Raw genomic sequence first — 20,656 nt, forward strand, 5'->3', positions numbered from 1 at the left:
ACGAGCTGGCATTTAGAGAATGTTTGTTAGCAGGCATGCTCAACCCACGTCACCCTCCATCCCCTTCCTGCCTCTCCGCGCAGTCCTTCGCCGCCTGCACGTCTTTCTTTATGGAAGAACGGGCGTGTAGTGACAGATAATAACACCTCAATCCCCCCCCCCTTCATCTACCTGCAACCTTTTTCATTAAGGAGATATGATGAAGGGGTGGAGGGATTCAGGAAGAGATGGAGGGATTGCAGAGGGGATGGGCAGAAGAAAGCGTTGGGGGCAGAAGGGGTATGGAGGCGGTGCTATATTTAGATCGGCTGCATCATCGCTTGCTCCCTCCCTTTCGTCTTCTTCCATCTCCCCTCATTACTGGCCCTGCGTCTGCCCACAAGCATTCTTGAGAAAAATGAGTTTGCATCAACACACACACACACACACACGCGCGCACACACACACACGCGCTTTTAACCATCCAGCTCAAACACACTCTGTCCACTGCTTCACGTTCCCAGCTTACTTAGAGATTCAGGTCAGAAAATACAAAGTCTCACACACACATGACTGAACACACACGGTCAATCACATGATCTCAGTGGACTGCCAGGAAAAAAAAAGTTAGCGGTCATGATAAACCTGAAACACACACTGAGAAAAAAAGTTATTTCTGGCTGGACCAGTGACAGGTCCTGAAGAAATACTGCTCCTTCAGGTCCGGTTCTGTGGCCGGTTCCGTGTTACTGAATGCAGAGGAGAGACGAGTTCACAGCAGGGCTGTAAATTGCTCTTTGCCCAAAGTGTCTTTTTGCAGCTGGACAGACAGTGAGCAGGAAGCGCGACACCCGCCAGCAGATTTGCATGCACACAACAGACAAGGTTAAAGTCTGATCACACACTGGTCTTCCTGAATAAATTACAGTCCTACCTCAATGTTTGTCACTACAAAGATGAGAGCCCAGAAGGAAGCTCAGCTAAGGTGTGGACCCCCATGGAGCTGGCCTGAGCAGGCTGATCAGAGAGATCTGTCAATCAACGTCTGTGCAGCTGAGTTCTCACTGAAAAGAAGGCAATTACAGGGAGATACTCTGATAATACAGGGATGACAAAGAGGAACACAGGAAGGCTTTTTTTCCCACTTCCACGTGGGACAGTGAAGGAAACAGGTTTGCCACTGAGAAGCAAGGTGGCAGCTTCCCACTGGATGCGTCTCTATGGAGATGACCCGGAGGCAACAATCTCTTCCCAAATACAACTTCCACCGCTTGTCCACGGTCCAGCAGGTAACTCCACACTTCCCTTTCCCTCGTTTGCCTGGGCATTCCCAGGCCGGTGCACTGAAACTGTCCCCCAACCTGCTCCTTGGTTGGCCTCCTCCAAGCAGGATGTGTCTGGAACACTCCCTAGGGGGCTGACCAGGAGGGATCCTTACTGGACGCCCGAGGCACCTTAACTGGCTCCCTTCAACACGGATGAGCACTGAGTCCCTGACGGATGATGGAAACGCTCAACCTGATCCTGGGGGGTCGCCCGCCCCTCTCCTGAGGAACCCCACTCTGACTGCTTGTATCTGGACGCTTGTTCTCTGACTGGCCGATACGGTCCAGACATGCTCAGACATTACAACCTATTCTCTTGTTGCTATAAGCTTGCTGCTAGCTGACCATCACAGTCTGCGTTCTCTGCCCCTTCGTTCTTTTACATGCTGCAGTTTTTGAAGTCCTCAATACAGGAAATAACATTTAAGCTAGCAAGCTAGTAGCAACCTCAATGCTGAAATGGCAAGATCTGACCAAGACTGGGGTAAAGCAGGATGGTCTGTTAGGTTACATCAGTGAACAGGTGGGTACCTAAGTTTACTTCTGTTAGGGTTCCCATGAGAAGCACAGCTGTGATCAACTGAAGCTCTTCCATTTCCTGCCACCCTGATCTCGCCTGCGCTTGCATCCAGCTGCCTCCATCATCGTGATCCACAGTAACCGTTGCACATGAAGATTCTTTGTACCTCCATATTGATTTAGAGAGCAGGAGGGCCTCCTTCTTTCTGGAACGAGGACACTGGTGTGACATGGTTTGGTTTTCTGATGAGAAACTCAACTGGGAAATAATTCACAACCAGGGACCGTCTTTCTTTTCCACAATCACTTCTAAGCTGCCACCAAACACACACCAACACTTACTTGGATAAGGATTGGTTCTGGCATGACCTAGTTTGAAAGCATCCACCCTCTTCAGGGTCACAATTATATTTACTGTCACATGGAAGGCAGCAGATTGAATTACTGTGCTTTTTCTCCAGCTGCTAGCATGAATCCAGCCGGGTTTGTGATGGCTGATGCAAAGCATGTCCTTGGTATGCACATCAGATACATGACGAAAAACAAATTCTTATTTTCAATGATGCATAACCATCCTGAGATACACGTGGCACTTTAACTAAGAAGGTTTTCAGACATGGACATGTCTTTGCTCCTGTATTTGTATTCGTTTAGAATGCAATATAAGAGAGCACCAAGAGAACAAATGAGGCTAAATGGGTAACCAATGAGGTTCAAATAATTCCTCATCCAATCAAATCCATCTTAATTTGCATTAGATAATAATGATTGATAAATTCCAAAGATTGATCTTGTAATAATTTTTTTCAAGCAATCATGAATCATCGAAATATCTTAATTTGCACTTGTGCGCTCGAGGAGGCATCACTGAAGGAGGGGCTGCCGCTAAAGAAAAAAACGACGACAGCAAAGTCTAAAATGTGTGTCAGGCCGAGAGCCGACGACGTGGAGCTGCGTGCCCAGCTGGAACCCATGAATCCTGCAACAAGTGTCCAGCATGAAGAGCAACGTCAAAACAGCAGCACACACGACACATGGATGAACTCATCCTGCTTTAGTTTTGCACACATCTACAAAATTCAGACCTGAAAGTTAGCGACATGATCAGTACCTGATCTCCATGACCCCTACATTCCTGACTTCTCCTCCCCCACTCCACTTTCCCCTGTGATTTGGTCGGTGTATGAGGCCTTCAGTTTTGTGTGTGTGTGTGTGTGTGTGTGTGTGTGTGTGTGTGTGTGTGTGTGTGTGTCAGTAGATGTGTGGGAGGTTCTCTCAGCCGTCTGATCTGCCCACAGATCACAAGACTTGTAGTGGTGATGAAAGCCAGCATTGTGAAGGACACCACATGGGTTTCTGATCTTGTGACCATCAGAGGGTCACTTACAAATTGCACATCATGGATACGGATGGTCAGAAGTGTGTGTGAGTGTGTGTGTGTGTGTGTGTGGGTGGGTGGGTGGGTGAGAACATTTGTGAACATGAGAACATGAATGCATCAATCTCCCTTTCTCCACTATCGTCACTCTGCATCTGTCAGTCTTTCTCTAAATTCTGAGATTCAGGTGACTGCCGCGTGCACGCGCGCGCGCGCACACACACACACACACACACACACACACACACACATGTGCCTGCGCTCTGCAATCAGCCATCTCATCATTGCGTTGGCTTAAATCATATCAGTCCAGCAGTCTGGTTGGTTGTGAATGATTAAAAGCTGCTGCTGTGGCAGCTGACTGGTCTTTTGGATGCATTGTGAAGACCAGACAATGGAGCCGGGCCTCATGTCACTCTGCTATTCACACATTGTACCTCACACAAAATCCTGTATTCGAAATAGCAACATAATCACAGAGGTACACAGCGGACCGTGGCCCTGAAGGGCATTGTAACCAGGTCTTTGTGGCTGCAGCATTGCTCAGCGCCTGCTCACAGTATCAGTGAAATATCATCCACGCCAAGTGACCTCGTCATCAACTGGGCGGCGATGTGAACTCCACTTTCAGAGTTGTGAAGCGAAGAGGCCTACGGATAACAGGCCAAGTTTGTGGTTAAAAAAGCATTCAGACTGCATAGACTCCCATCGCTCTGACACGCAACATTTCACCCTAAAATCTCACAGAGAAATAAGCTGAATGTTTAGCAATCTTTCTGGGGGGCGGGGGGGGGGGGGGGGTTGGGGGCGGCAGGTGTTTTTTCATGTGATGTCAAGACATTTTGGGTTGCTGCTACAAACTGGGTGTTTTTTTTGGGGGGGGGGGGGGGCAAGACATGAGCACATCTTTATTTGTGTTTCTGGTGACAAACCCAGGACCCGAAGTCGTCACCATCGCATGTCACCAGTACGTTTGCTCTTGTCAGGTTCTAGGACCCTCATGTAGTTCACGATGTCGAGGCAGGACAGGAAGAGCACTGGAGGAAACAGGCGGGGAACAACACTGAAGAACTCATCAGGTCGCGTGACGTGAGCTGAAGAGCTGACACAGACAACAGAGCTAAACTACAAACTCAACCAGTGACACAACAAGAACGAGGTGGGAGAACACGAGTCAGGCAAGGAGCCGACAGGGGCGCACGGAACCAGGCTGACTGACAAAGCCTCGCGAGGAGACAAGACACAGGTGAGTGACTCAAAAAAGGCGGGAAACAGACAGAGACAGGAAGTGTGAGGAGGTAAGTGATTACAAAATAAGACTAGACGCTGATCACGAAGGAAAAACAAGAAAACTACGAAGCTCAGTCCAGATGAGACCAGGACACAAACCGAAACCAGCTCAACATGGCCGCTCTAGAACTGCGTTATCTATTAGTGATAAAAGTCCAGACACGTCATCAAAGGTAAACATACTAAAGGTTTTGGTTGTGAAATGAGATCGTTACTAGGCCACCATGTTGCAAAATACATCGCTGTGGAGAAGAACGACACACATCTCTGCAGTCTGAGTTGTTAAATGATGCAAGAAAAATAAAAACCAGTCGACGTGACACATAAACGTCCTTAAATACATGACGGTTCCATGAGGTCAAAACCTACAGGAAGAGGATGGGCGCAGTCCCTTTGATGTGAGTCACACAGCGCTTGTAATTGGTGCCATTAAGTTTTAATATGATGCAGTCTTGCTGAAATTAAATGAACCTTGAGGTCAAAATCAAACAATGGCTTCAGTGTCTATGTTCCACCTTCCATCACTCAAACTCAAAATCCTATTTTCTACATAGCTTGGGACACCGCACACGAAGGATAGAGAGGCCGGGTCCACTCATAGTTGGCCGTTCAACTTGAGCTTTTCGTTGACGCCGCCCAAGTTAAATAAATACCTCTGACTACTGCAGTAATTTACCCAGGTGTACTCTTTCCCGCTGAAGACAAATGTAAGAAGGTATCAGTAACGACGACAGTGGTGCTCACTACAACTGTAAGCTGGTTGGACTTCTGAACAATACAGGATCACCTCTGGAGGATATTAGTATGTGACAGAGTGTGTGTGTGTGTGTGTGTGGGGGGGGGGGGCTTATTGTCTACAGCAGTGCGCTGGTCTGGACTGGGGAAACCTGATTGCTGCCGTCGCCATGGCAGCAGCTGCTCATGTAATGTGAGAGAGAGGGAAAGAGAGAGAGAGAGTGATAGGGAGAGAGAGAGGAGACCTTGTCAATGTACAATTCAAGGAGAGCCACTGCAGCACCAAGGATACACAACGAGACAGACACACACACACACACACACACACACACACACACACACACAAGTCACAAATCCAGGAAACAACCACACTCATATCCACTCTCGTCTACCCAGTCACTCATTCACACACACTCTGCCCCCCCCCCCCCCACCCTTAACTTTTAAATTTAGGTGGAAATTAATGAGAACATGATCAGATGAGTCCGGAAACGAGGTTGTGGAACTGTAAGAAACCAGATGGTTCCTCAATCTTATAAAGACGAGCCTAAGAGAATCAAGAGAGGGGGCGGAGCTGCAGTCTGGACTGACATCTGCATGTCCTCTGTTCTACCTGTTTCTGACTCCACGGCAGCCACGCCACGCTCCAGGAGCAGTTTTATTTGCTGGTGAAGGTTCTCACTCATCCAGGACACGGGAGCACTTGAGTGCAGTCGGAATACGAAGATGTTTCACCTCTCGTCCAAAAGGCCTCTTCAGTTCTACCGGTCGAGAACCAAAGAACCCTCCTAGATGAGAGGTGAAACGTCTGAGCTGAAGCTACAACACCGGAGAGACACACATCATGTAGCGCACCCCGACGGTGAGTCATCGTCATACCGTCAGAGCCCCACAAGAAACCAGTCACTAGCACCAGTGCTTGGCAGTGCAGCATCTGCAGGTGCTTACAGGTGCAGACTCAAAAGGACCGTAGGAATCTTCCCTTCTGTTCTGGTGAGTTTGTCAGGTCAGACAGTCAGAGGGGGGCTCGACACGCTGGCGGTGGCACATGTTCCACAGGTTTTCATGGGCAATGATCAGCACCTGCAGGATGACATGAACCAGCAAACCACCTCTTCAGTCCACTGAACCCATCAAGCCGCTAATGCCCAAATCTAGTCTGACACTTGAGGGACCTGCAGGTCACACCTGCACTTCTCCAGTCCACCATGTTCTCCATGTCCTCCTCAGATTAGAGGGAATGGTAGCCATGCATGCACGGATATAAAAACATGGAACCTTTCATACTTAAAATGTGGGATCACTCTAGCATCGTTAGAGGAAGCTCACATGATTTTTTTTGTCCCTAAACATGTAAAGAAAATCTTCTGATGTCAACAAACTGAGCATGTCCAGTGCACCGCCAGTACAAAGCATAGATGTGAACTCCTCTGACCAGGGTGTATTTGGGAGGTTGGCTCCTGTCACTCTGAGCTGATTGGTCAATAACAACAGGCCGACCTGCCAAATACCAACAGCAGCTCTGTCTGACGCACCACAGCTGGTTCTAAATGTTTAATGCAGTCACAACTCGGCTTTACTTTGTCAGAAATGTTCCCAACCAGACGGCCGCACCGCACAAAGACACAGGGAACAGTACAAACATGCAAATGGCATCTCAGCTGGGTTTCAAGCCCCGCGTCTAAATTCTGACATGCAAGCGCTAGCAAACTGTGTGCGTTTGCGCGTGTGTTTAACATGGAGCTGAGAGAATGTGTGGCGCAGCCGTCAGTGTGTCCGTGCAGCTAATACCAAATAGGAAACCAACAATTTTGAAAGTTTCCTGAATCCTGACCTCGGAAATACATCCAGAGAGTAAAATTAAAGATGCTTCAAGATGTGTCGACACTCATCGACCTGATGTACGTCTGTACTACAGAGGCAGGGCTGACATCATGATACGGGACCGGATATGGTTCGGGGTTTCAGTTGTACTGGACTGTGATTTATTTCAGGTATTTCCTGGTTTGAAAGGCTGCATTACAGGAAGGGCGACAGAATTCTCACAAACCGTTCAGTCGGTGATGAGTTTGTAACAGACCTGAGCGAAATTTAAAAAAAAAAACAGTGTCTGCAGGCACACTGTGGCTGCGCTCCATGTTCTGTTTTCCAGGGTGTTGACTGGGTTTCTGACACCAAGCTGATGCACCAAGAAAACAAAAAAAAAAAAGCAGAAAGGAATCTCCTGGTCTGCTCTCATGGGAGAGGGATCAGCTGGGCTGCGGGTGCGTGCAGGGAGAAAGGGAGGACACATCCTCAGCGGCCTGAGAGGAAACAACAATCAGCCACTTTCTGAAACTTTCAGGGGGGAACTCGGCGGGTGCAGTCGCTGCTCTCCCCTGCCTCACTTCTGAAGTTTTTACATCCAAGTCTCCGGTTCCTTTCCGGTTCTACGCTGACCACGACCTGCCTTCAGCACCAACCTGAACCCCTCAGCCTCTGACCCAAGGATCAGCGCTTTACCACTCAGGGACACAACTTTTGTCCTGATCTCCACAACCATCAAAGCGTTGCTCTTTTGGGTCCTTGAGAAGCGCTAAGCTGCAGAAATCCTAACTATAATTAATTGTATTATTCCTGGGTCTGGAGGGACTGCCTCAGGTCTATCCCGCCCTGAAAGTGTCACCAGAGCAACAGCACGTATCCATAGTAACAGCCAAAGCTGGAATGGGGATTTTTTTTTTTTTAAATGATGGCATTAACGCTCAACCTGCAGTGGATTGTGGGGGAGGAAACCATCAGAAGTTTTGACTTTTAGCGGTGGGGGGTGGGGTGGGGCAGAGCAAACAACAGCACATTTATCTATGGTTTAGTTTGGATGTGTTATAACGGGGAAACCCCGACTGATGCTCATGGGAGACGAGCATTGAAGCTGTCCGAAGAAAGCCCCACGCCATTTTACTGCGTGTTATAAAAGGAAGAACCAGAGGTCTATGAACGGTTGTCAGCTCAGAGGGAAACATAGCAACGGTGCAACATCACGTCAAACTCTCACAACCTGCCCCCCCCCCCCATGTGATTTATAGCTGAACGGCGTCACCCACGCGACTGTTACGTCCTCGGTTACAGGAAATTGGAATTCTGTCAGTTGAAAAATGAAAGCAAAGCCATAATTTAGTCTTTTTTTTCTTCTTTAAACAAAATGAACAATAAAAGTTATGAAAATCTGCTTTCAGTGATGAGCGCTCATTTTCAGTATGAGAGTAAGAGGGTGCGACACTGGTCACGGCTGTGATTGATGGAGGGGCTGTTACCATGGAGATGTTGGTCAGGGGGTCACTAAATGATAACTTTGTATGATATTACAATGACCATTGTCCTTCCTGGCGTTCTGTTTGCATCATCAGTAATGAGAGCAAAAGATACACTCAAACGCACAAATCTAAAGGCGTCCCACTTCAATTTAGCTTCAGGGACGTAGGAGTGGTCACGCGTCTGGTATTATGCTTTAAGGTCCAGCTTGTGCCCCATTCTGACGTTCCCAATCCAATACTCTGACTAGTTTTTCATGCATTATGGGTTGAGAAGCTCCTTACTCTTATAATAATTACCAACACTTTCTGGCTTATTTTTTCTTCTCTTTTTGCGCAGGATCAAACATTTTCTGGTCCCGTTTCCTCTGCTCTTGGGTCTGGGTTTTAAAGTCCTTACGGCAGGATTCGCTGAACCTGAATTTGAAACGGCACCGTCTGATCACCAGCCAGGACGAGAGACCATTAAAACCACAGCGATAGTTTGATGTATTATTTTCCAAACTGTTAGTCTACTGACAACACGCCAGAACCCGCAGCCATGACATCCACGAGGAATCTGCCTCTTCATCCTCTCAGCACAGTTATCTGAGGACAGCGACCATAACTCCCCCCCCCCCCCCCCACCACCACCACCACCCCCATCACTTTCTGCACTTCAATAAAGACATTTGCAAGGACAGATTTCGATAAATATTTTACACTTAGACACACAAGAGGCAGAATCGGCCTGAAGCTTTTACCTCCTGTGTGGATTCAGGTGAGATAACGAGGCGTAAACATGGCGGGACGCAGTCAGAAACGCAGAAAAGCTGCCGATGAAAATAAATCACTGCGATCATCAAACTTTATCACGAATAATAAAAACAAGAACCGGCGCCAGGGCTGGTAGTGGCAATAACCATGGCATCACCCCTGCTGGTGTGTGGTCGACGTCTCCTCCTCCCCCTCAAGTGCAGTCGAGGCACAATGATTACGAACTCATGATTATGTAAAACAAGCCAACATCCAGCACGACCGCCGTCACATGGAAAGCTGCTTCTCATGGCACAGAACACCAGCGCTTCTCTGAAGAAGACCAGTGTCATGCAGCTGGAACTGCGTTTGAGCTTTTGCTGCTTCAGCGGGAGACCTGATGGAGCTGTAACCATGGCTGTTGTTACGTTATCCTTGCTATTTCTTTGTGTTTCATTCATGTCGTTGTTGTTGGTTTTTTTTGGGGGGAGGGGGGGGTTGCCCTGGATTTCCACTGTTGGTGTAGTTTCTTTACTGGTTCAGACCCCAGGAGGAGTTGATTCTTCCTCTGCAGAAGCTCAGGAGGATAAAAGTCAGCAAATTAGCACGGAAATGACAAATCAGGGAATTTCACCAATAAATCTGAAATGCCATTCATCGCTGTTCACTACTTGGACTGCACAGTTAATCAAACTGAAACGTCAGCATGTGCGATCCCACAGCAGCGCTCAAACAAACCCAACAACCAACAATGATTGAATGTTGAACAGTAGAACACAAACGGCTGACTTTTGTCAACTATATTTACTGCAATTGATCTAATCTAGTAGAAGAATCTGGGTTTTTTTTATCCTTTTTACTTCACAAACGTTTGTTTTCTGTGTTTTGTACGAGCTCAAATATGTACGTTTGAGGTTCTTTTATGCACTGTTAAAATCAGTCATTTCACTCATGAGTGTCGCCAGGCAAGCAGACTCATGGATCTTTATCTCACAATATTGGACACAACAATTGCAATAACACTTTTCCTCCAAATCCTGCAACGTGATTTACCAGGTCACCTTCTCCTTTGTTAGAATATCTTTATTGCACACGAGGGGGAAACTGCTCATCTTTGTCTCAGATAATAACTATAATAATAATAATAATAATAATAATAATAATAAGTACTGTAGTTGCAAAAATGTAAATGTAGTGAGCTAAACAAAGACATTCAGCAATGTGATAAACGGCCGTCATATTCCTGTCAAATGTCACGTGGGAGCCTCCTTGAAGTTTAGGAATTTTGCAGCACCTTCTCATGTTGTGGTTCTTTTTCATCCGCGTCCTCCTCCTCGGAGACGGGAGGGTTAGTACCTACAGTAACCGAAGGTAATAAGCAGCCATGCTGGACCAGGACCTTCTCAACACAGACTCGGAGGACTTGGATCGTACCGTGAGAAATGAAACGTGACACTTTTAAAATTAAAGAAATACCATTAGAAGAAAGGATTTGAAGACGATTTCGAAGCCCTCACTCACCCAAGACACGATGCGGAGAATGGTCTGAGGCTGCTGAAAGAAGGTGACGGGGTCGAAGGCTCCTCCGGCTTTCCCTGCTCCGTATGCCTGCATCCCCTCCATGGTCCTCCGCCTCTCTCGTCCTCCTCTCTCCTCCCTGCTGCAGGTTCAAAAGGCACAGGAGGGTGTGTGGAGCACCGGGCAGCCGACGCGGAAAGCACCCGAGTGCGCTCCTGGTTCCAGCGTTGCTGCTTCAGCTGCGGGGGAAGGCTGCGTGTGTCTCTCACGCACGCCCTGTCCTCTCCTCTCCCCGCGTAGTTTTTAATTTAACCTCTAAAATTCCCTCCTCGGAGACCCGGGGAGAGGAAGCTGCGCGCCTGTGTTTTGATGATGCTCTCTGTCTCACACACACATATGCACACATACACACGCACACGCGCAGAAGCTGCTGCTAGTAGCGTGAGCGCGCACCCGGCGTCACGCCTCGCACGCACACGGGGGGGGGGGGCACTCACTCACTCAGCAGGCACGCGCACGCGTTTACAAAGGGTGCGCGCTTGTTCTCAAAGGAGTCACGCGCTTTCCCACTTGTCTAGAAGCGTTTGTTGTTGTTTTTAACAGGAAGTGGGAAGGAGACAAATGTCCTCCCACATGTTGCATATTAATTAAACTACCGATGGTTTGGAATGTACCTGGATGATTTTTTGCGGTTGCTTTCCGTGATGATGAAAGTAAATTGGGTCTAATAAAAATATATCAGCCACTGACGGGACGATGACGGCGCCATGTTATGCGTGAGATTAAAGTGGAAACAGCATCCTCTAGTGGTCTTATAGGGTTCTGCCCGAAGCCTCTCTCTCTGTGAGTTAGGATTTCGTTATGAACGTAAATATTATAAATAAATACCGGGCAAAAAGCGTCACCAATCTCGTCTTTTTTTGTTAATATCGAGAAAGAGCCAGAGAAGGTGTGAGCCAGCAGACGATGTGGAGGGGAAACGCACACTACCTGCCAATGAAGGCACAGCTACGCAGTCACGTGTTCTCTGACGGGACCAATGAAAGGCCTCTCTGACTGGTTGCTTAGAGACGCGTTGTGTCCATGTTGCTGAGGCACAAGGAAGAAAATAACCGAGGGGGAAGAAAAACAACGAGGGAAACCTTAAATTGAGTTTATGAAGTGACATTGAAGACTAAAGCCACGACTCGCCGGGGCGAGAAGTTGTCCAGCGTCATGGTGAAGTTGAGGGCAAGATGTCTGCTTGTCGGTAAGTTTAATAGTTTTGACAAGTCCATCCAGAAGGTGTTTACATTAACGAGCTAAAGCTAACTGAGATGCTAGCAGGTCAGTTCACCGATGGCGATGATAAACAGTCCACAATTTTTTTCAAGCAGAAAAGCAAAAAGCAGCAAAATTTCTGATCCGTCGTTATCTTGTCAGATGAAATAGTCGGATCTCAACAATGCGCTGGTCTTCTGCTCACTCAAAAAAGGAAAAACTTCAGTTCGCCAAATTATAGTGCTGCGCGGTTTTGTGACGTCATATTGCGACTGTTGTGCACAACATTGCGACGTAATACACAGCTTGATGTCCTCCTCGGAAAAGAGATGTCAACGTCAGGGCCTTCCAGGGTAAATCAAGGTTTTTTTTTGTAAAACTGTTTAGAGACATGCACACAATTACCATTTTTTAACTTCAAGTAGCATAGAAATGACAAAAAAACTTACATTTGTGCAGTACTGTCTGAAGGTAATGCTTTATTAGATTAAATACACAAGAAAATATGTTTTTAAAAAAGCAATTGCAATGGAACATGCCCCTCCGCCACATCTGGCAGCGTTTTTTGTGCTTTTTCTCCATGTCAGCTCTGACGGTCCTCTTCATTCCTGATGGTCAAGAGTGATTTTAGTTGTCAAGTTTTGATTGACCAAGTATGGCATTAACTTCTTTCACTGAAGCTGAGAAATTAAGATCTATACTGTGAACACAGAGCAAAAAAAGAAGAAAAAATCCTCATCTACTTATTCCTGTGTGTGTGTGTGTGTGTGTGTGTGTGTGTGTAGGGGACGCTGCTGTGGGGAAAACGGCTCTCTCTCATATGTTCCACAGTGATGGGACTCTCTTCCAGAAGAACTACAGCATGGTGAGAACATGAACATGTCATCAGTGAAAGGATTGCTTGTTTGATGAGGGTCACATGACCCCATCACGCAAGGTATAAAGGTGTGAACCACTGTGAAGACATCACATCAAAAGCACTGTGCAACAGTGACGTCATTATAAAAGAAAATTTAAAAAAATCAGACAACCAAATGTTTTGTGATATTTACATTCAGTATGTCCTGAAACACACACACACACACACACACACACACACACACACACACACACACACACACACACACACACACACACCTGTCCCCTTTACCCCAGATGCAGTTATTATGCATCAGTCACCCATCAGCCTGCCTCTGGAGGCCCTGCAGTGGTGTCTACAGTTTACTGTTGGAATCAATGAAGTGCTGAACAGCATCATGTACCAGTGAATGCTGATGCAGTTCAAGCATCTGCATTATTTATGCAAATCTACCGGGAGGGAGGCGTGTCATTAACCTGACTCGGTGATGTATAGGGTCAGTCAGTCCCTCTATCGACCAGGCCGACACATGTGCGACGCATGTGCAGTACATGCATGTATTAATACTAGCACAGTTTCCATGTACTGTATTAGTTAACACATTAACATAGTTCACTGTTAAACCTTCCAGGTTAGAATACAGAACAGGTTGGTGGATAAAAGATTGAACAGGAGCTGTGTGTGTGTGTGTGTGTGTGTGTGTGTGTGTGTGTGTGTGTGTGTGTGTGTGTGTGTGTGTGTGTGTGTGTGTTTGCAGCTCTTGCTGTGTCAGCAGTATCGGGGGTTCTGAGGTGACAGGAAAGTCGATAATTAATACAACAGAATTCTGGAAAGCCACCAGAATAGGTATTTAACTAGTATGCACACGCACACTGGTACATGTGTGGTGGAGCGCAGCAGCGTTGCAACAGTGTTGAGCTTCTCTGTACTGCAGTGGCCTACATGCACTTGTTAGAGATGCTCTGCTGGTGTCTTCATGTTGGATTGAGGAGTGCGAGGAAATGAAAAGGCTCAGAGATAGAGCTGCATTTTTAATTTGCCCCAGCCTGCTGTGTGTTTGCTGAAGGAGAAATTGTGCTCCAAGCTAGCCTGAACACACCTGCACTGTGGCACAATACGAAGTGAGCCAAAAAATGATTGCCATGCAGTATTGGAATGTGAACCCAAAAAAAAGTAAAAATCCTTGCAGAAATGTAGAAGTTTGTGTCATTAAAAGTGAGATGACAAGATAACGCCGGGACCTGGAGCCCCAAAGTCGTGTTTCACCAGATTTTATTGGCTGGATTCACTGAAAGAAATATCCCTGCTAAAGTGCAGGCCACAGTCACTGCTGTTGCTATGCAACTGTTCAAACTCCTTTACCAAACCGAACCCACTCTTGATGTTAATCGAAATATTTGTTTTATATGTGAGTCACTTGCCACTGAGTACTTCATGTAGGAGAAGGTAGATTTGTGATCCAGTTGAAACACACACACACACACACACACACACACACACACACACGGAAGAAGTAGACAAGAACGATTCTCTTCTAATAGGTCCACTTTAGAAGAACATTCCCTCAAAGGTACATTTGTTGCCTTCAAAATATAATATTGGTCTTCGAGAGGCCAGAAGTGTTTGTCCTGACTAACTGAAGGCTACGTGCTTGTCTCCCCAGACTTAATTAAAAATAATTTTGCATATTTGATCCAGTTTTAATGAATCCATGTTGTTTGAAAGAACTAACTTTCATGAGCACATTTGTTGTTGGTGTTGAGTTCTATTGTCGTAGTGATTTATGCACCATTAAACTGACTAAGACAAGAGCAGATGACACCATCAGCGTAAGGAGAGTGAGATGGAGCTGATGGAAACAGGGAACAGCTTGTCCTTTCTATTCCGCCTAAATTAAGATGAGACCAGTGTCATTAGGAGGGACTGCTGGTGCCGATACTCAAGTCTTTCCTTGGTTCTTCAACTTTTGATTTTGAAGGGTAGCACAGGCTGTCGGCCATTCTGCTCACGTCCTCCTTTGAAAATGTCAGACGGCCCGTTAGCAATATTCCAAGCTTATTTGTTAGTAATAGGCCCTCATTGACATTCCAGCGAGAGGCTTCCTGTGCATCACGCCAGCTCATTAGACTGCTCAGAAGTGGGGCCGCTGCAGTGTCAATGATCGTGTGCGTACCCATGGATACTTGTAATGAACTGTCTCTGAGTAGGAATCGGGTAAATGTTGGTCAGAGGTGTGTGTGTGTGTATGTATTGGAGTTTCACAGAGGCAGCAGTACCGGGTATTCCTCATGTTGTGGGGACATGAATTGGGTCACATTTTGGGAGCTCGCCTCCATTTTAAGAACAAAAAACAAGTCCCTGTGACTAAAAAAAGTCCCCGTGACTTAAGTCATTAAATTTGAAGGTGAAGACCCGTTTCAAGGTTTCGGGAAGCAAGAGCGGTCCATCAGTCTCCTGAAAGTAAACACAAGTCAGTCCTCTGAAGTGGTGGAAGCTGGACTATGTGTGTGCTGTTGTGTTTTCTGGGGTTTTGGTCCCTCCCTGGCTTTTGACACGCTTAGTTTAGTGTCAGCTCAGGAGATCAGATCAGTTTAGAGTTTGGTGCTGATGTGGAGAAACCTCGTCTCCCTTCTTCAAGGTCACCACTAATTTCATTCATAGTTCATAGGTTCATAGTGGAGGAAGACAGCCTGCCTGCAAATATCCAGTCCACTTAGGACGTCTTCAGATCTTGCAGCATGTGAAGAAAATGCATCTGTTTTGAATATGTTCAGTCCAGATTTATCATATCCTCCTCGACCTCTACTGCCTGCACTCCATTCCCTTCTGCCTCCATCTGCATAATTCCTAAAAATTCTCCACAACTAACATTTCCAGCCTCTGAGAAACTTGGACTAACAAATACTCCTCATGTCAAAGTTTTACCATGCAAAACAGCTAGAAATACCACAGAGTGCTTCCATGCCCCTGTCGAGTCCCAGAGGACAATAGAACCAAATGTGAAGGTGTTCTTGATAAACCACGTGAACGAGAACGAGATGTCACACCAAACTGCAAAATACAAAACCGTTCTGACCCCGAACCGAGGTTCAATGCGCCTGTCAACCTCAAGCGTTGGGTTGACGCGTCCTTAGGAATAACTGCGTTCCAGAGTACTGTAAATGTTAGGATCTCATGCTGACGTGAGATTTTTGAGGTGTTACAAAAATGAACCAAACTGAACCAAAAACTACATTCCCCTAAACCCGTGGTGAAGCGTTTCACTCTTGGTATGGAGAACAAACCTGTCGCCTGTGACTTTTGTTGGCGTGAAGGCATAAAAATGAGAGAGCACTGTGGTCGGGTTAAGAGAGGAGACACGTAAAATAGGGAATTAAAGCTTAATGATGGGATCATCACTGTTAATAAAACGATCAAATTATGAATGATTGTAATTCAAAATAATAGCACTGAGGCTGAGGAACGATCCATTAGATGATAGCAGAGGTACACGCTGCCCCGGTGCCCTCTAGACTGCTGCTAATTTTGATCGTTGATTTCATTCATTGACGAAAGAGGGAAAAAAAGAACAATAGAACGTAAACACAAAATGTTCCCTCATCCTGAATGGAAGTGAGCAGAAAGAAGAAAAATCGAATTTATACCAAAACATCAAATTACAAAGTGCAGACTATAAAAAAGCAAAATTAGAATAAATAAAATAAATAAATCTACGTACTCAACATGCCTCACACCCTCTGTTGCTGCTGAGGAGTCACCACAGCTTTCTGATCCACGATTGAACGCCCGGTAACGTTAGTCGGTAGCAGTGAGCACCAACAGGTGCACGATCGTAGCGCATCAGGTTTATCTGCTCTTCTTCTTGATGGACAAAGTCCTGGGCTTCTGCCACCGCTGTGCTTTCTGGGTCCAGCTGAGCACACAAGGAACCACTGGCACCTTCATCTGTGAGTAATGTGCTGACTGGAACAGAGGCAACACTGGGGTTGCATAATAATGCTGCTCCAGCCGCGCACGCAGCTGCGATGCATCAGGAATCTCTCCCCGCCGCCTCCGACGCTCAAATACGCTCAGTATTTCTTAGCTTGTTTCACTGCAGGTCATCACTTCTCCCAAACTCCATCGTGTTCTTTAAATCATTTCTACTCCTAATATCTCGTGTTCAACATCTAGATTGAATTTTTTAGCATGGAACGTTAAACACTTGCAGTATATTTTAAAGTGCATCTCACTGATGGCATCGCCAGCAAGGCAAACTCAGCAAAACTCAATTAAAAAAAAAGAAAAAAAGAAACAAACATAAGAGGGTCTTCGCCCAGAAGTACCTTCTGGCTCAGGCCCTAAAAAAAGAAAGCTGTTTTGACACGTTTAATGGTTTGGTCCCAAGTATGCTTGAGTTCTTGTTGCCCCCTCAACCCACGTTGGTGAAATTCAGACCTGTAGATTTTAGGTTGAGTAAGAAGGCATAAACCCAGTTTTTATGAGTAGTAATAATTATCCTCTAATTGTTGATATCAACACAAGCGGCCCTGTAATTAAAGCTGTGATTGTCTTTGTCTGGCAGACAACCGGAGTGGAGCTGCTGACAAAATGTGTCAACATCCCGGAGAGCAGTGACAGTGTGGTGAGTTCGCTGGTTTCACCTTCAGTCTCCACGGCGCTGGTCAGAACTTCACCCTCAGCTAATAGAGCACAGCAGGGACGATTCCATGTCCAACCCAGAGGTGAGATCCGTGGATTTCCTCGACCGATAACCCACGGGATCGTCCCACTGGATTGGAAATTCATCTGTGGTGAAGAAAAGCTGGGGAGTCTTGCATGTTTGGCTCAGCGAGACCTTCTTCACACGAAAGGCTGTGACCAAACGACAGTGGGGACGCTTGACTTCAACGTCACCGCCACTAAACTTCTTCTGATTCTTTATCATCCAACCAACCAAGTTTGTAGGGCAAATAAAATCCCCATAGGTGGGGGCTGAATGTTGGGATCCTTGACGCATCCATCCAGTCAGCAAGGAGGCAGCGCCGTACAGAACAGCAATGAATAATTTGACCAAGTATTCATGTCTTAACGCCTCTTCCTCTCATCTCTCTTCTTTCTTCCCCTGCAGGAGCTCTACATCATCGACACTGCAGGGAAGGAAACATTAGTGGAAGCCTGCGAGAAAATGGTGAGACTTCCTCCTCAGACTTGCTCCTTTGGTGTGAGGGAACTGAAAATCACTTCCCATGAACCCCCCCCACTTGACATTTAGGTTAAATTCAGAAAAGCCATTGAAAGGTTACCAGATACACAGATCTGATTGTGCTCTTATGAACCCTCCTCTTCCTTGACTGTGTGTAGTGGGGGGAGCCGTCACTGCTGTGCCTGGTTTTTGACCTGACCAGTGAGCAGTCGTTCTCCAGCTGCAGTCCCTGGATGGACAGAGTCCATGCCCACTGCAGAGGTCTCCATGTTCCCGGTAGAAACCCTTGAAGATCCCGTGTTTCAACACATGGTTTGATTTGATTGTCATACGTAGGTCTATCAAAGACCGCTGGGACGTTCTGTGGTCCGGTCCTGCAGACGTTACTAGACAGACAAATGAAAACACCAGTAGGCTGACAGAGGTGGCGAGATGTTAGCCTAGCTCCTAACAACAAGCTAGCAACAGAATGTGCTGTGTCTCAGGTGTCCTCGTGGGCAACAAGTCGGACCTGTCCAGTCGGAGGGAGGTGCAGGGATGCGTGGCCCAGGAATGGGCTCAGAGCCAGGGGTTGGAGTATCACGAAACGTCTGCTGTGAGTGCACGTCGTCAGGGACACACATGCTACAGCAGTGGTGTTCCAGTCCTACAGCATCGAGCGTCCCTGTGCTTGTCTCTTGCAGAAGGACATGGAGAACTGTGAGGCGCCGCTTCTCAGTTTAGCGAGAAGCTTCCACTCCCTCTACCACGAGCGCAGAGAGGCCATCCAGAACCTGAGTCCAGTCTAGACCCGCCCCCTCACACCTCCACTCCCTTCCTTTTACTCAGTTTAATATGCTGCTGTTGAATCCTGTCCAGAATTCATGTGAGAACATGACATCTCAGAGAAACCATGTTTGCTTTTGTACCAGCTGAGCTGCAAAGACCCGTTGAATGACCATGAATAAAGTTGTTTTGATACCGTCGCTCACCGCCTCTCTCCTGCTCTGCTGACTCAGCGCTCCTCCAGGTGTCAGGGCTCCTCTTGCAGCCGGAGCAAACGGGGCTGTTGGTTTGTAGGTGTGTACGTGTCAAGCTAAACCGCTGTCAAGCTAAACCGCTGTCAAGCTAATCACTGCTGATCAGTCAATGACCATCAGCACCACCAACAGCACCAAAGAAAATGGTGGCCCGGATTAATGCCTGGTTCTCTGGCCACCACCAAGCAGGGGATCAATGTTGACTAGCTCTAATGTTAGCTTAGCCATCTGCTCACATGACCGCAGCGCACAGGATGGTTTAATCAATTCCCATTCACTTTATTTATCTGGTGACAAAGTTAAATCAACATAAGGAGCAGGAGCGGAAGAAGAAGCGGATCTGAGGGTTCTGTCACTGACGCACGTGAGAGGCGGCGTCCATCACTCCTTTGTCCCTCAGCTAACTAGAACACAACTGACCAGGCTGGTTGGTGGGATTCCACCTCTCTCCACGACGACTGCTGACCTGCATGGAATCGGTACCTGACCAGGTGTGATGGTCAATACTACCTACAGATGCAGTATTTATATATGTTAGTAGAGAGTACATGGTTAATTACTACATCCTCTCCTTTAAGCGTTTTCTCTAAACTTCAGTGTCACTTTGTTCTTGGCCTCGTCGTCTGGTCCTCTCCTCTTAACTCCCTCTATCATTTATTCTCTCATCAGTTTGATGATTCTGTAAATATTACTCATACGTTTCCAGTCATATCTCCCCCCCCTCTCCCTCCCTCCCTCTCTCTCCTTTCATCTCTCCAGCTGCTACCCTCTTGCCTTCCACTCATGTCCTCACGGCGGTGTTAATAACCATTAATCAGTCTTAATCAGCACTCTCCCATTCCAGCCGGGCCGTAGCCACGTCCTCGTTCGCTCGCTGACTCTCCGACCGGCTGCCAGTGTTCTAATAAGGCCCAGGACCGCCGCGGCGGTTTTCACCTCGTTATGTGTAACAGTGGAAGCGACTGCCGGTTGTGGTAATGACCAGACCCTCATTGTGCTGTACACGCCGTCTTGTTCAGTTTGTTCAGACGGCGTGTTGTCACAGCACAGTGTTTTTCTTTCTTGAGTGGGTGATCATAATTATAGCAATTAGGATCTTTTTGTCACACTTCCCAGTGTTTGTCCAGGGTGTGTGTGTGTGTGTGTGTGTTTCTGGTTTTATGTTTTTTTTTCTTTCCTCAGGCATTGACATAAAATCTGAATAATATCATTATGCTGAATTACATGCGTGTGTTTTGTGTTCCAGAACATCAGTTCTGCTCCTGCACCAGGGCCAGAACCACACCCTTAGAACACCACCGCAAAAAGTGAGTCAGAACTGGAGCAAGAAAAAAAGTGTCGTCTTCACTCACGAGCCGCTTTGATGATGTTTGGAGCCTCAGTGCCGCGGTTAGCAGTGCAGAGCTAACGTTAGCCTGTGGGGGAACTACACCACAGTCACATAACCTCAAGGTCTACGCCACTAAGCTTCAGGCTTCTTCTGTTTTTCACCCTGATGACCTTTAATGACCTCTGCAGTCTAGTTTATGCTGTTTGCAAGCAAGCCAGGCTTTTAAGCCACAAA

General features: G+C 46.9%; 2 protein-coding genes across 4 annotated transcripts in view; one reads left to right on the forward strand and one right to left on the reverse strand.

Moving 5' to 3' along the window:
- Positions 1-11,737, reverse strand: part of syngr1b (synaptogyrin 1b) — a 27,229-nt gene extending 15,492 nt beyond the window's left edge. For 2 of the 3 annotated variants that reach the window (XM_086212300.1, XM_086212301.1), the window contains exon 1: positions 10,773-11,737. In XM_086212300.1, coding sequence (XP_086068426.1) covers positions 10,773-10,874 — 102 coding nt within the window. In that variant the 5' untranslated portion in view covers positions 10,875-11,737. The remainder of the gene's footprint in view (positions 1-10,772) is intronic. The other variant, XM_086212299.1, reaches the window with a different exon arrangement.
- ift27 (intraflagellar transport 27 homolog (Chlamydomonas)) lies at positions 11,608-19,057 on the forward strand. The gene is made up of 7 exons (XM_086212302.1): positions 11,608-12,018; positions 12,815-12,894; positions 17,453-17,512; positions 17,999-18,058; positions 18,232-18,349; positions 18,559-18,668; positions 18,757-19,057. The coding sequence occupies exons 1-7, from the start codon at positions 11,985-11,987 to the stop codon at positions 18,859-18,861; spliced, it is 567 nt and encodes a 188-aa protein (XP_086068428.1). The 5' UTR covers positions 11,608-11,984; the 3' UTR covers positions 18,862-19,057.
- Positions 19,058-20,656: the final 1,599 nt, after the last annotated feature.

The sequence above is a fragment of the Aulostomus chinensis genome, chromosome 8 (assembly GCF_037954235.1).
Source record: "Aulostomus chinensis isolate RoL2024-O1b breed Wild chromosome 8, RoL_Achi_v1.0, whole genome shotgun sequence".
Classification (NCBI taxonomy): domain Eukaryota; kingdom Metazoa; phylum Chordata; class Actinopteri; order Syngnathiformes; family Aulostomidae; genus Aulostomus; species Aulostomus chinensis.

Bases quoted from the DNA above. Each gene is read 5' to 3' on its own strand.
- ift27 (XM_086212302.1), top strand. From the start codon at position 11,985: ATGGTGAAGTTGAGGGCAAGATGTCTGCTTGTCG. The intron at 12,895-17,452 runs GTGAGAACATGA...TTTGTCTGGCAG, and splicing joins TCCAGAAGAACTACAGCATG to ACAACCGGAGTGGAGCTGCT. The intron at 18,059-18,231 runs GTGAGACTTCCT...GACTGTGTGTAG, and splicing joins TGGAAGCCTGCGAGAAAATG to TGGGGGGAGCCGTCACTGCT.